The sequence below is a fragment of the Aplysia californica genome, unplaced genomic scaffold (genome assembly GCF_000002075.1).
Source record: "Aplysia californica isolate F4 #8 unplaced genomic scaffold, AplCal3.0 scaffold00092, whole genome shotgun sequence".
Taxonomy (NCBI): domain Eukaryota; kingdom Metazoa; phylum Mollusca; class Gastropoda; order Aplysiida; family Aplysiidae; genus Aplysia; species Aplysia californica.
In genome coordinates this window covers 79,590-92,516 of record NW_004797362.1, presented here as the reverse complement: position 1 = coordinate 92,516, position 12,927 = coordinate 79,590, and the positions used below count along the sequence as shown (strand labels likewise).

The following is a 12,927-nucleotide window of genomic DNA, read 5'->3' as shown; positions in this document are numbered from 1 at the left end:
AGACAAAGTCTCACAGATACTTCTCAAGTTATTAGCATAAATGAGAATGGTAGGGTCTACTTTCACAACAACTAAACCCAGTATTGCACTACAACAAGACAGTTGGCCACCAGTTTTGTTGGTCAGTTGTGGACAGTGAAAATAAGAGAAACATGACTTAACATTTGTGTCCAGTTGGTGCCGTAGGCTTCTCTCATTTTTATTGTCTGCATCTCACCGACAAAACAGTTGACCAACTGTCGCACTGTTAAATAATTGTGTTGTTTTGGTGAGGTATAGGCTTCTCTTTTTTTTCTCTTCTCTATTATCGTCCACAACTCACAGACAAAATGACTCACTACCTCAGAATTACAAAGTTCTATCGGCTCAGTTCCAAGTTTTGAGAAATATGACATAAAAAATTTGATTTTCACAACATGTCCAAGCTTTTTCAAATGTATTTCTTTGAATATCTTGATAATGACTCTGAATTTAATCTTACGATTTTGATATAGCGGATAGAAAACTTGGTTTCTGACCCCATGGTCTTAGTAACTCAGAATGGTAAAAAATGTCAGATAGCTCTTTGTAATTCTAAGGTGGCGATAACTGGCTTGCCATTTTGTCGTAGTGAGACCCTGGACTTACAGTGGAGTTAATTACATCTGTGTGCACTCACTCTACTCACTCACACGATCATGAGATTTTTCTCTCCTGTTTCCTTTGACTTTCATACCCTCACCATCCTCTTTCAATCTTTCCATCTTATAAAATGAAATACTAACATGACATCGTAGTTCACAAAGCTAACAAAATGACATTGCACATTATGTTTTGTTTGTTCCCTGCAGAGTTGTTGCAAAGATATGTGCCAAGCTACTTTAACTGAAAGTTTAGTGTGTTTATTTATAGGAGGCATCATGGTGAAATCGGGCGCTCGTCAAAATAATGAAATCTGAGAAATTGGAATTTTTCGGCCAGTTTGGGATTATTTTTTCGAAATTTTGTTTTTCGGCTCTACGCCTTGTATACTCATTCAAAAACATCTTTATGTGTGGATTGTATGAAAAAAACATTGATTAAAGGCACACAGAATGTAAATTTGCTGTTTCCAAGGACTCTTAAGCTGTGGAAGTCACCAAACTTTGGCGGCCATTTCCTCACTAATTATACTCCTGAAACCAGTTGACCCCATCTCCTTCAATCGCTATATCTCGATTTCTATTCAAGATAAATAGATTTTTTTTTCAGTTAAAGCAATGCAAATGAAAAACCTCTAAGATGATACCAATAAGTACACATGCCCAAAAATTGACGAGCGCCCGATTCCACCGCGTTGTGACACATATACAATCAGTTTTTTTTAGTTTGTTTTTGTTTAAAGTGTAACATAGTTGCTCTTTACTTTTAGGTCTGTTTTTGCCTGTTTCCTTTATCTCATACACTTACTTTTTTTCTGATACTTTTAATCCTCATCTGTTTTGCTGGTCTTGATGATGAAAATAAAATTTAAAAAACACCTGTCAAACCTGTTTTCATTTTCATTCTGTGATATTTCCTAGTGTTCTATTCTAAATGAACAGCCTTGAGAGAATTATATTACTCTAGCCCCATACGGTTGCAGTAATACAGTCTTTGTCTTCACAAAATGATATCAATATTCTTAATTGTACATTTTCCAAACTGTACAACAACCCACTCTGTAAGAGACACAACAACAACTTTGATTTTAAATTAAAAACACACAGTATCACAAGAACATTTTCATAAAAACAGCTACATCAATTTCACATCATGACCTGCAAATAGGTATATAAAATAGTCTCTTACAAATGTTGCGAAACATAAAATTAATGAAAGTAACACCTGTTTTTCCTTGTTTATAGAAGAAACATAGTATAAATCACAAGTCACTCAATGAACATAGAAGCAGAAGAACCGCAACCAAATCTATGAGACAAAAATTTGATCAATAATAATTATTATAATGAGAAACATTCATGGGAGAATAATGATATTACTAATAATTGTCGACCCTTTCGTAATTTGAGTGGAAGAAAATACAGGGTGTCTCAAAAAGTGGCCAGACTGCACTGCTGTGTGTTTGGTTACAAAAGACATATGATGTGACTACATTGTTTTCACTACAACATACATATCTCAGGTACAGTATATTGTGAACACTTCTCTTTGTTTTCACTTCATCCTCTCATGTGTTTCAGGTTTTTTTGTTTTAGTAGAGGTTTTACGGCGCTCACTACTACATAAGGTCATATGAGCGACAAAGTGTTTCTGAGAGTAAAAAAAACCCCTGTCAAACCAGAACCTGCTGTAACCTCTATCCAAGACAATCACCCTGGTATGATCACTTCCCACTTTGCCGCTTGCATTTTTACTATTATGATGGCTCCCTCACCGTCCAAGAGGATTACCTGTCTAAGATGACCATTTTGCTGATTAAAAAACATTGGTATTCGTCTGGGACAGATTTCACTGAACTATTAAAGAAATATAGAGAGCAATGCAGCTCAGTGACTTTTGAGACACCCAGTACCCACTTTGTCTGTCTGCTCTTTATTCCGTTTTCATTGTACGTGATCATAACATTCTACCACTACATTTCAAAGTAAAATTTTATGTTTGTAGTGAGGGGAGAGTGATGTCAGAACTGGAATCCTTCAGGTATGCAGGTAGTGGAGACATGCTATGTGAGGGGAAATACTTGTGTGAGATGCAACATGAGAGTAATTGTGTCGCGATGAGGTGGAACCAGGTGCTTCTCAGCTTTGGGCATATTGAGTTTTCAGTATCATCATAAAGCTTATTCATTTACCCTTCTTTGGATGAAACCTCCCCCTCCCCCCCCCATCCATCTTGAAAAGCAATCATGATATTTACGGTTGAAGGAGGTGGGTTGGTAAAATTTGCAAGAAAATACTCTTCGTTAGCGACTTCAAAAGCTTGAGTGTCCTTGGAAACTGTAAATTGTACAATCTGCGTGCCTTTAATCAACATTTTTCAGTAAGGTCCATGTAGGAATGTGTTTTTAAATGAACATAAAAAGTTTTTGAGCCTAAACAAAAAAGAAATTGAAGGAAACTGCCAAACAGGCTGGAAAAGGTCAATTTCTTCAATTTCATTATTTTGATGAGCACCCGATTCCACCATGATGCCACAATTCTTTTTTTTGTTGTTTATGCTTCTCCCTAACATTATGGTAATGGCTGAGGACATGTTTCTGTGAAGCTATAGTTTAAATGTCAAAACAGCGAGATGAATTTGGCCCCAACTGCTGGTAGAATGGTTGTGACTACAATGTAGGTAGCATTTGTTGATAAATTCTCTTGGGTTGAACTCCAAACAAACTAAAGGGTAAGCTAAGTACTGTCAAACCTGCTCTAAACAACCACCTGCCCCCCAAAAATATCCGCACAAAGAAAAACATTTGTACAAACGACAAAGTCCCACTTTCTCCCATTTGTTTTTGTTTTTTTTCTACATTAGCACTGTCCTAATGGACCACCTGTCTAGGATGACCACTTTTCTCATCGACAATGGGTGGACATCATCTTGGACAGGTTCGACTATTTTATAATAGTAAAGCTGAAAGAAATACAAAAAAATATGGGAAATATACAAAAAAGATGGGAACCAGATTCTTCTTCTATTCTCTCTGTCCCTGGATTTGGGTTCATTCACTCTTCAGTGTTTGATGAGTCAGAAAAAACCCTCTATAGGGTTACAAGACATTCTTTTCACTCTGAATATGAATGTACTACACCTAAAATGATGGTGACCAAAAATCAAGAGAAATTGAATTTCAGGTGAAACTTTGATATTTGGATTTCTTTGTTTACCTTGGATTTACATGACTGTAAACCGGACTAAAAGTTTCATGGAAAGGCAACACATTAAATGTCTACTGGAAATAAAAAGAAAAGAAAAAGCAGCACTGAAGTGGAGTAGAGGCATTCTGTTATACATCACATTCCATAGTAAAAAGGCTACAGTGGTGTTGAGGGTTTTTTTCACTAGTAATAAACATCGACAACCAAGTAATCTATAATATAAGGATACACTCCCTCAACCCTGTTAAGAATGATCCTACTGAGTTGAGAGACACAGAAACTCCCTCAAACAACCTGATTATACAAATAACCTGTGTGACATTTGAACCAGGGTCATCCACATCTTAGCACACCTTGTAATCTATCAACTGAGCTTGTGCCGTGACCAGTATTCGGGTCTTAGAGAGTAGAAGAAAAGAAGGCAGAGAGATAAGGAGGATAGATGTTTGATAGAGAACAAGAAGCAAACCATGACAGAAACCCACTAACAAACTCATTGAGACAATAGTTTCTCCACAATACTAAGTTCAGTTTTACACAGAGGATATATACAACAGAAGACCACCCAACGGTCAATGTGCTCAAAAGCGAATCTGGAAAAATACTTAATTATTTGCCACACTTGTTACTGTATCTCTATCATCATACAGCCACTAAATTGGTACAGCAGTCATATTAATTTACGTGTTACAAACAGAACATATTTCTCATCAACGTAAAAACTAACAATGACATGCTTATCTTCGCTGTTCTTATGAACTTAAAAGTTTGAAGCATTGCCTACAACACCATGTCAGGGTCTGCATGGAACTAATTGAATATTAAATAGAATACACAGAACATGATTAATATTAAACAACACTTAAAAAACCCAAAGTAAAACCAACTTGCTCGTAGAAAAAGTTCAGTAAAGCAGTCATGTATATACATCTCTTAATCACACTAAATGTTTGATTACTTTGAACTTTGAATGAACTTCAATAGCTCACTCATTCACACAGTATTCACACTAGCACTCCATGAGAGAAAATGTTATTGCTTCATTTCAATAAATATTTGGTGAATCAAACATGGACATGCAAACTCTCAAAGAACCTCTACACACAAAGTGTATACAGAAGTTAAGGTCATGTTCAGGTACACGGTATATTTATCTTATTGTTTTGTTGCGTCACGGCGGGCTGTATTGAGACACACAATAATTACACCCTGAAAATGAGCGTGAAGAAGTGTAGCTTACAGTGGTCCCTTCATGGCCAAACTCTCAAACAGAAACAAACTGCTTTTCTTTATAAGAAATAAACAATTATGTTGGTAAGAATTAGTAAGACAGTTTTTTCGGCACACCAAGTGCTACATAACTTCCAAAATTCAGCGTTTTACCTAGTAGAGAAATTCATGCTATTCTTCTTTAGTACAATGGTTCTTATATGACAAGACTTTCCTTGGCATTTAATTCAACTACCAAATATCTATTAGAAAAATTGCTAAAGAGCAACCATCTTAATGTGTACAGCGACCACCTCAAGCTACATTCTGGAGGGCGATCGTTTCAATAAACATATATACAACAACAGAACACTACACATGAACATCTACATTTGTATTGTCATTGTAACAGCAGAAAGAGGCAAAGAATCAAGATTTTCCTTGACTCTTTCAATAATCATTTCATCCGCAGTATTCCCCAAATATGGCAGTTTGTCTAATTTTGGACTGTTCACCTGCTTGACTCCTTTTTCCAAATAGTTCTGTTTGGAATATTCCTTAGTAACGTATAGGAAAAACTGTTCTCAGTCGAACTGTACACACAGCTTATGCTAAACAGCATCGTGCCAGTAAATATCACTCTTTCATTCCACAGTTGACCTCACTTCTTTTTCCAGGCACAGGTAAGTTCTGAATCCTTCTGAAAATAGTTGCATTTCTACAGACTGCCTAAAGTTCTCTCCGGACAAGAGACTTTATTAGCAGCATATTCAGACTATGGTAAACCTTGATGCACTGTCAGTGAAAACAGTGAGAAAAGAAGGATAATCAGGAAGCCTCCCTTTTCCATGCTGTCTATGATGTACAGTTGTTTATGAATCATACCATGCACTTGGGTTCTGCAATCCATAAATCCCTCATTCCATTCCACATATGCCTGTGTGTCTCACAGATACCTTCTTGTGAGTTGTCTGTGAAGTGCACTTAATTGTTTCAAGCTAATTGCGCTCATCACAAACCCCCAAAAAACAACACTTTCAAGCTACTTGTTCTCTGTGGGCAGTGATGACACCCTCAGCCTGTGCTGATCACAAACCATGAAAATATCCTGTAGTTCTAGCCAAGGCAGAGACCTCCTGAGACACTTAACACATTTGTGTCATCTGAGAATCACATCATTCCTCCATGTTTTCATTTTTTCAAAGAGAAGACATGGCCTGAAAACAGATGCGTGTGACAACTTTCTCTTTTTTTTTTTTTTGCCTTCTCACAATAAACCTACAGTACTATGCTGCAGCTGTTGTTTCTACCTTGTATTATGAGTGAGAATTTTGTGGCCAGGTGGAGTTTCTCAGAATGCTGCACTTAGAACTGTCAACAGCTGTCTGTCTGAAGAAGAATAATGCAAACTTTTCCATTTCTACAAAGTGGCAACATCCTGATACCTGAATACAGTGCTGATGTTTCAGTGTAATGAACACTGGCAGTCACCTCACAGGGGGTCTGCACACTTATATGTGAGTGGCAGTGACAAGAAAATTGAAGCTATTCTTGCAAAAATCACTCACACTTCGTGATCTTGGAAAACTGTAGAATAAAAAAGTCCAATTCGAATTTTGCTCATCAAAAGCAAAACTGTCCACAGTTTGGTTAGTGAATCGTTTCAACTTGTTGGAAGAGGAGGAGGACAAGGAAAACGCTTTTTCTCCTTGAAAGCTGTTTTCCAGCTGAACTGTTCCTCTACTGTTCTTTTTTAAACGAATTGTTGCCAAGAGTCCCCACCTGTTGATCGACAGACCTGTTTTGTCCATCCATGTTATGGCAGCTCATGTTACAGACACTGTGAGGAAACCAGTACATGCAAACCAAAGCCAGCAACTGAGTTGGTCATGACACTAAGACATGAGACATGAATTCCTTTCCCTCAGGGTGCAGGTTTAGTGGCTGTAACCTACATAATACATAATGGAAGGATAGACACGGCTGCCTCTGGAAGCAGTCACTAGGACACGTTCCGCTTGATACTCATCATGCCAGAAAATCTCTCCACCCCATAATCATCCCGTGGGGTGAAAACTGAGCACAGAATCTCCGGGGATCATTGTAACCATGTCACTGGATCTGGCATAGAAGCTGACTTGCTGCGAATATGACACTTTCTTGGTACGACGTCATAAAAGGGCTCAGTGTCAGAACCCACGAACTTGAATCTGAATCTCCCGACTAACTTGTGAATCTTCAAGCTCTCCTCCCATCAGTGCCCAAGAGCAACAAATTGAAAAGAACAAAACAAAGAAGCAAAACAAACATGAGTTTTGTGACTGAACCCCTATACGTCGGTGGCAAGTTTAGAATTGCTCATATGTATGGGAGTTAACCTTGTCATCGTGGGAGGCGGCGTAGAATTGTCAAAGTTGTTCCCCCTAAAACTGCTAAGGCTGTAGCCTGTTCCACTGTGGTAGGCAGGATCGTATCTGCAGAAACACAACAAAAAATAGATTTGTAGTCAGATAAAGTGAGTTGGAGACTATTTCAACGGAGACAGTCGCGAATGTGTATGTCTGAAATTAGGTCAGTCTTTATTTTTGTCTGAAAAGATCACTTGAAAACCCTGTGTCTTAAAATCATGCAAGTTTACAAGTCAAAAATTGCAAAATATGACATTAACGCAAAAAGTCGATAAAACATGCAGTGTTCAAACACTCAATCCATACCAACCCAACAAATGTTTCACAGACTGATACAACAACATGAATAAGCTATGCAATAATTTTATAAACCCTATCAACAGCTCATAACCCCTCCAACACCCATTAACCCACCTGCAGCACTCAAGCCTGCCTACAGCCCATCTATAATATATGAAACCACCCCCAGCTCTTTAAAGCCACCTGCACCACTTAACCCCCACCCACACTGCTTAACTCTTTATCTCCAGTGCCCCTTTATGGTGCTAAATCTAAAAATGACAAAAATGTCATTAAATGGGTTATTAAATCGAAACCAGCAAACCTATTTTGATAGTTCTTCATCTAATCATTGACCTTCCTGTGTAAGAGACCTGTTTTCAGCAACTGCCAAAAAGTAATTTGATGTCGAAGTTGTCATAAAGGATGTGCCTGAGCCGCTGTCCGGCTCACCGGCACAGTGGTTCTGACCGCGAACCACTGGAAGTGGCTTGCTGGAGATAAAGAGTTAAATCCCACTCCCAGATCTTTAACCCACCTTCACCACTTTAACTCACCCAAAGCTCTTTAGCCTCACCCATAGCTCACCCACAACACAAAAATCCCACCCATAGCCAATTAACTCTACTCACAACTCTTAAACCACACCCACAGCTCACTCATAACACAAATCCAGCCCACTAAACTAAGAGTGCCCGCCCACCTGTCAGGAACCAGGTCCTCCCCTCTATGCACGTACTCGCCATCAAAGATCTGGTGGTCTGACGCATACTCGGGCTCGTACGGTTCGATGAAGCCATAGCCGTTGTTGTTCCCCTTGGACTGCTGCTCCTGTAGAAGATCAAAAACATAACATTATTGACATAGTCTACATTTCTAAATATATCCTCTTTCCAAAGTCCCAATTGGAGGCCACTGCTTTATAGTTAGAGGGTCTTTTTTTCTCCTATTAAGCCTTTACACAGCCCATGACTTTTTTTTATAGTTTGTTTTGTTTTGGTTAGCATTTTACAACACATGCAACACAGTCAGGTCACAAAAGTGCCGAAGATAGGAGGTGTTACAAAAGAGTAGCAAAGAGAAAATGAGAAAAAGAAGGGGGGATAAGGATGATAGATGTTTGATAGGAAAGAAAGAGCAAACCACACCAGAGCACCTCCAATCACCCACTGTACAACACCTTACAGTTTATCACTAAAGTGGTAACTAATGGGCAGAACCTGGTGCTGTTGCCTCTCCCTCACTTACAGCTGACTTCATCCTCCAGACTACACGATAGTGTTACTGGCATTTATGATGTAGATATATTTGCATCCTTTTTCTTTTCTGAATTTGAAAGACAATGAGGCTGTAAAGGGACCATTAAAAACAGGATATAGTTAAACTGCTTTCTGGACGAGCCTTCGAAACCAAAGTCAATAGGACCAAACCTTATGGATCAAATCACGCCAAGAAACTCAATAATAGAGAGCTGTCAAGTTCCGGAAAAATACTCAAGACTTTTCACACCCGTAAACAAGTGTATCAAATTGTGGCAGTCAGATGTTTACTGGAATTCTAGCCACCAGATTGAAACAAAAATTAGACAATATCACACAATTTGCTTCTGAATGGTGGTGAACTCTTATTTTTAAATTTGCAATATCCAACCTTCAGCTGATACATTTCTGATGTATGCCACCTTACTGTTCTTTTTTCCCCTCGCTTGGTGTCTATCTATTAATCAGCCACCAACAAACAAAAGTACCAATTTTAGAAATCAGATAGCAACTCTACAGTTTGAATGAAAATTTTGACCATTATAGAGATATGGTGCTGAGTACGTTCATATATAATATGGAGAAACAAATCAAAACACACAATCAGATCGATCACACATACACACGTATATTGAGAAGGCTAGAGGTCTGATATTATGATATAATGAACATGTGTAAATAAGCAGAAGCTGTAAAAAAAATCAGTGCAGATAAGAAACAAAATTCAAGGCCATGCAGTCAAACCAAAATTATAGTGGAGTTTGTACAAGATAATGTCAAGAAGATGTAAATAAAGATATCGATTTATCGGAAAAATCAGTTTTTTAGTGTCCTATTTTCTCCAACAGGGTGGTTGAAAGATATCGTTAGCTCCCCCCACTCCCACTGCCACCAAAACAATGATTCCTGAAATCTATTGATAAATCAATGTCTCGTGTCCTATTTTGAGGAAAAGTACGTCGTAAACACATACACACTGTACACACACAAGCAGTAGGGTAAACAATAATGTGCATGCATAATTAGTGACACAAGCCAAATCTACATAAGCAATAGAATAACTTATAACACACGTAGAAAAGGAACCTGCACATGCAAAACAAAAACGTTAATTAATTCAATTACTGTATGCATAAAGGGATCCCAAAGCAATCGCAAATAAAAACAAGAGTTGGCAGACAAACCCCCCCCCCCCCCCCCCCCCAGATAAGTTAGCAATTTAAACTGCTTTTAAGAGTATTTTTGTGTTGAATGGAATAAAAATGGAGCAAAGAAGAAGAAAGACAGAGAAAATAAAAAATATTAACAACCAAGGGTCCTCTTTTGTATTATTCATTATTTTGGAAGAAAAAATATACGGAACATAAAATGGTTTTGATAGAGTAAAAAAAAGCGACAAAAGTTAATCAACAAAAAATTTAATAGATTTGGAGTGGGGGCTGGGGGTTGGCATCAGAAAACGATTTTATAACGTATCATACCACCATAGACCACCACAAAATATTGACATCAGTTCTACAGATACAAAAAAAATGGGGCAAAAAACCTTGGGCATGGTCTCTATTAATCATTCAAAATCTCCTCTTTATTCAAAGGTAGAGTTTAAAAAACACAGAAGGAATGGCTTTGCAATTTAAAAAAAGAAATGACTTTCTAATTTGCAAAAAAGCAAATGCGAAGAAATATGGAAAGTTAAAATTTGAAACAAATCTTAAGACTTCTTTCAAAAGTCTGAACAAAAACGGAGAAATGGAAAATATAGAAGGGAGGGTTTGCGAAGAAAAGTTTGGGCGAGACCGAAGAAGAAACCTGTCTCCATCTGCGACAGTTGGCCCAGGACAGGAGAGAGGTGGTTTCCCGCCTTGTGTCTTGGTTCTCTGACTGCTGGCCATAGCGGAGAGGTCAGGTGTTAGGGTAGTTGGCAGTGAGTTGGAAAGGGGGGTATGTGTTTGTATCTCTTTGGTGGATATGTATATATGCATATATGGGAACGCACAAGGATTAAGACGTTATTTTTGGATACTTTGTTTGTTTGAGTAAAAAGAAGCAAACTGACACTATAATGGCCATTCAGTGCTGTGAAAAAGTAAGACAGACAGACAAAAACAACAGAGGAGAAGTAAAGAAGTAGGACCTACCAGTGGCGCCCTCCAACCACCCACTTTTTGGATACAATTGCGTGTTTGCTTGTTGGTGTAATTATAAGTACATTCCCACAATAATTGTCATTTAATGCAACGAAGAATGAAGACAAGACAGACAGCAATTGCAGAGGGAAAGGAAAGAAATAGGATTTACATGTAGCACCTTCCAACCACCCGCTGTTCTCTTGGTGTAGGGGTGGGGCCAGGGTGACATTTTGGTGTGTGTACGTGTGTAGTCTTTGGTGTACATATGCTTTTTCTGTGTGCTTGTGTGAGCTCTTTCAATTTTTCATTATAGTTCATTTGTACATACTTATGAAACTGTGTAGACCCTACAGTTTGTGTAAATATATTTGCCTTTCCAGTCGTCTTCTATTTGTTTTCCCTTTGTATATTGTAACACTTGTAGACATGACAGTATAAGCAAACAGGAAAAACAAAGCACAAAGGCAAACAGGGACATAAGTCTCACCACTACTATGTGTAGGTTTGATGTGTATTCGTCCATGTATACACACATTGTGGAAACACAGAGTCCCATAAACTATAATAATATGTGTCTTTGATTTAGTTTGTGTAGTTTCAATGTTTCCCTTTCCAATTAGAATTGAATTTTTATAACTAGAATAGCATTGGAAAAAAAGCCCACTGAAATGAGAGTACAAAACTCAAAGAGCAATCACTTGATAGAATAACAGAAAAAGAATGGTGAAATTGAGAGGAAAAATTGTGAAATCCAAAATTAAAATAATTATAGAACAACCTTAATACACCTCAAGAAAGCATATTTACTTTTTCCAAGAAGAAAAGGAACTTAGACCCTCAGTAAACTTTTAAAAATTTCTGACAATCAAAATAAAAATCGTTACTAAAGAGAAGATAAAATTCTTTATAATTCTAAGAAGCAGGGAAAAGAGAAAGGTAAATAAACTCCAAACAAAACTATAGATTCTCAAAAGGCTTTTTTCTGCAACCTTCCTCCATTCTCTCTTGCAATTTGCAAAGACAAACCAAACATGCCATAAGCAAAGTAGCTCTAGTCAAAGCCCAGATACAAGGCAATATAAAAAAACAGACTATCTATGCAATGTACATGTAATAATAAAACAACGCTCTTCATACAATGCAGTACAGTTATAAACAGAGACTGTTCATCCGACTTTACATTCTATTAGCAGTAGCATATCATGATTCCACCAAGACTGAAAGAAGCATACTTGATGAAACAGCTTTACACAAAATATATTAACTCCTAGAAATAAAATAAAAGTAAATGTAAAATCCAATGGTAGTCTACAAGTTCATGAAAAAATACATCAAAGCAGAAACAGAGGAAGATGGAGGCCTTAAGTGTTAAGAAGTGGAGCACCAAACTGTCATGGTCACAGGTGACTGATGACAAGTGACAGGTGATAGGTGATACGTTGCAGGCGATAGTTAAAAGGCGAATATATGAGGAGCATATCATTCTGAAACACACCTAGCTGGCTCGTGAAAGTACACGACATCTCATACTATAAGATCCTCAAGAAGATGAACAGCAACAAGGCAACAGAAATAAAAGCATACACATGATATTTAGTATCCTTTCAAAGAATAAGAAGAATCAAGAACACTTGATAGGAAGAGTAATGCTGCTCCCTACTTTGCCTACCCCATATTAATTTGTCGTACTATAGTCCTTTTGTGGTGAACAGAGCAAGCAAGCACATACATACACACGTGCACACACACACACACACACACACACACACACACACAAACACACACACACACACACTCACACACACACACACACACA

At 37.8% G+C, this 12,927-nt stretch overlaps 1 protein-coding gene across 1 annotated transcript in view; it reads right to left on the bottom strand.

Moving 5' to 3' along the window:
- Positions 1 to 3,160: 3,160 nt before the first annotated feature.
- LOC101858479 (irregular chiasm C-roughest protein) overlaps positions 3,161 to 12,927 on the bottom strand; it is a gene marked incomplete at its 5' end in the record, with an annotated part of 77,401 nt that continues 67,634 nt past the window's right edge. Inside the window, 2 exon segments of the mRNA XM_035968855.1 lie at positions 3,161 to 7,510; positions 8,427 to 8,554. Coding sequence (XP_035824748.1) covers positions 7,366 to 7,510; positions 8,427 to 8,554 — 273 coding nt within the window.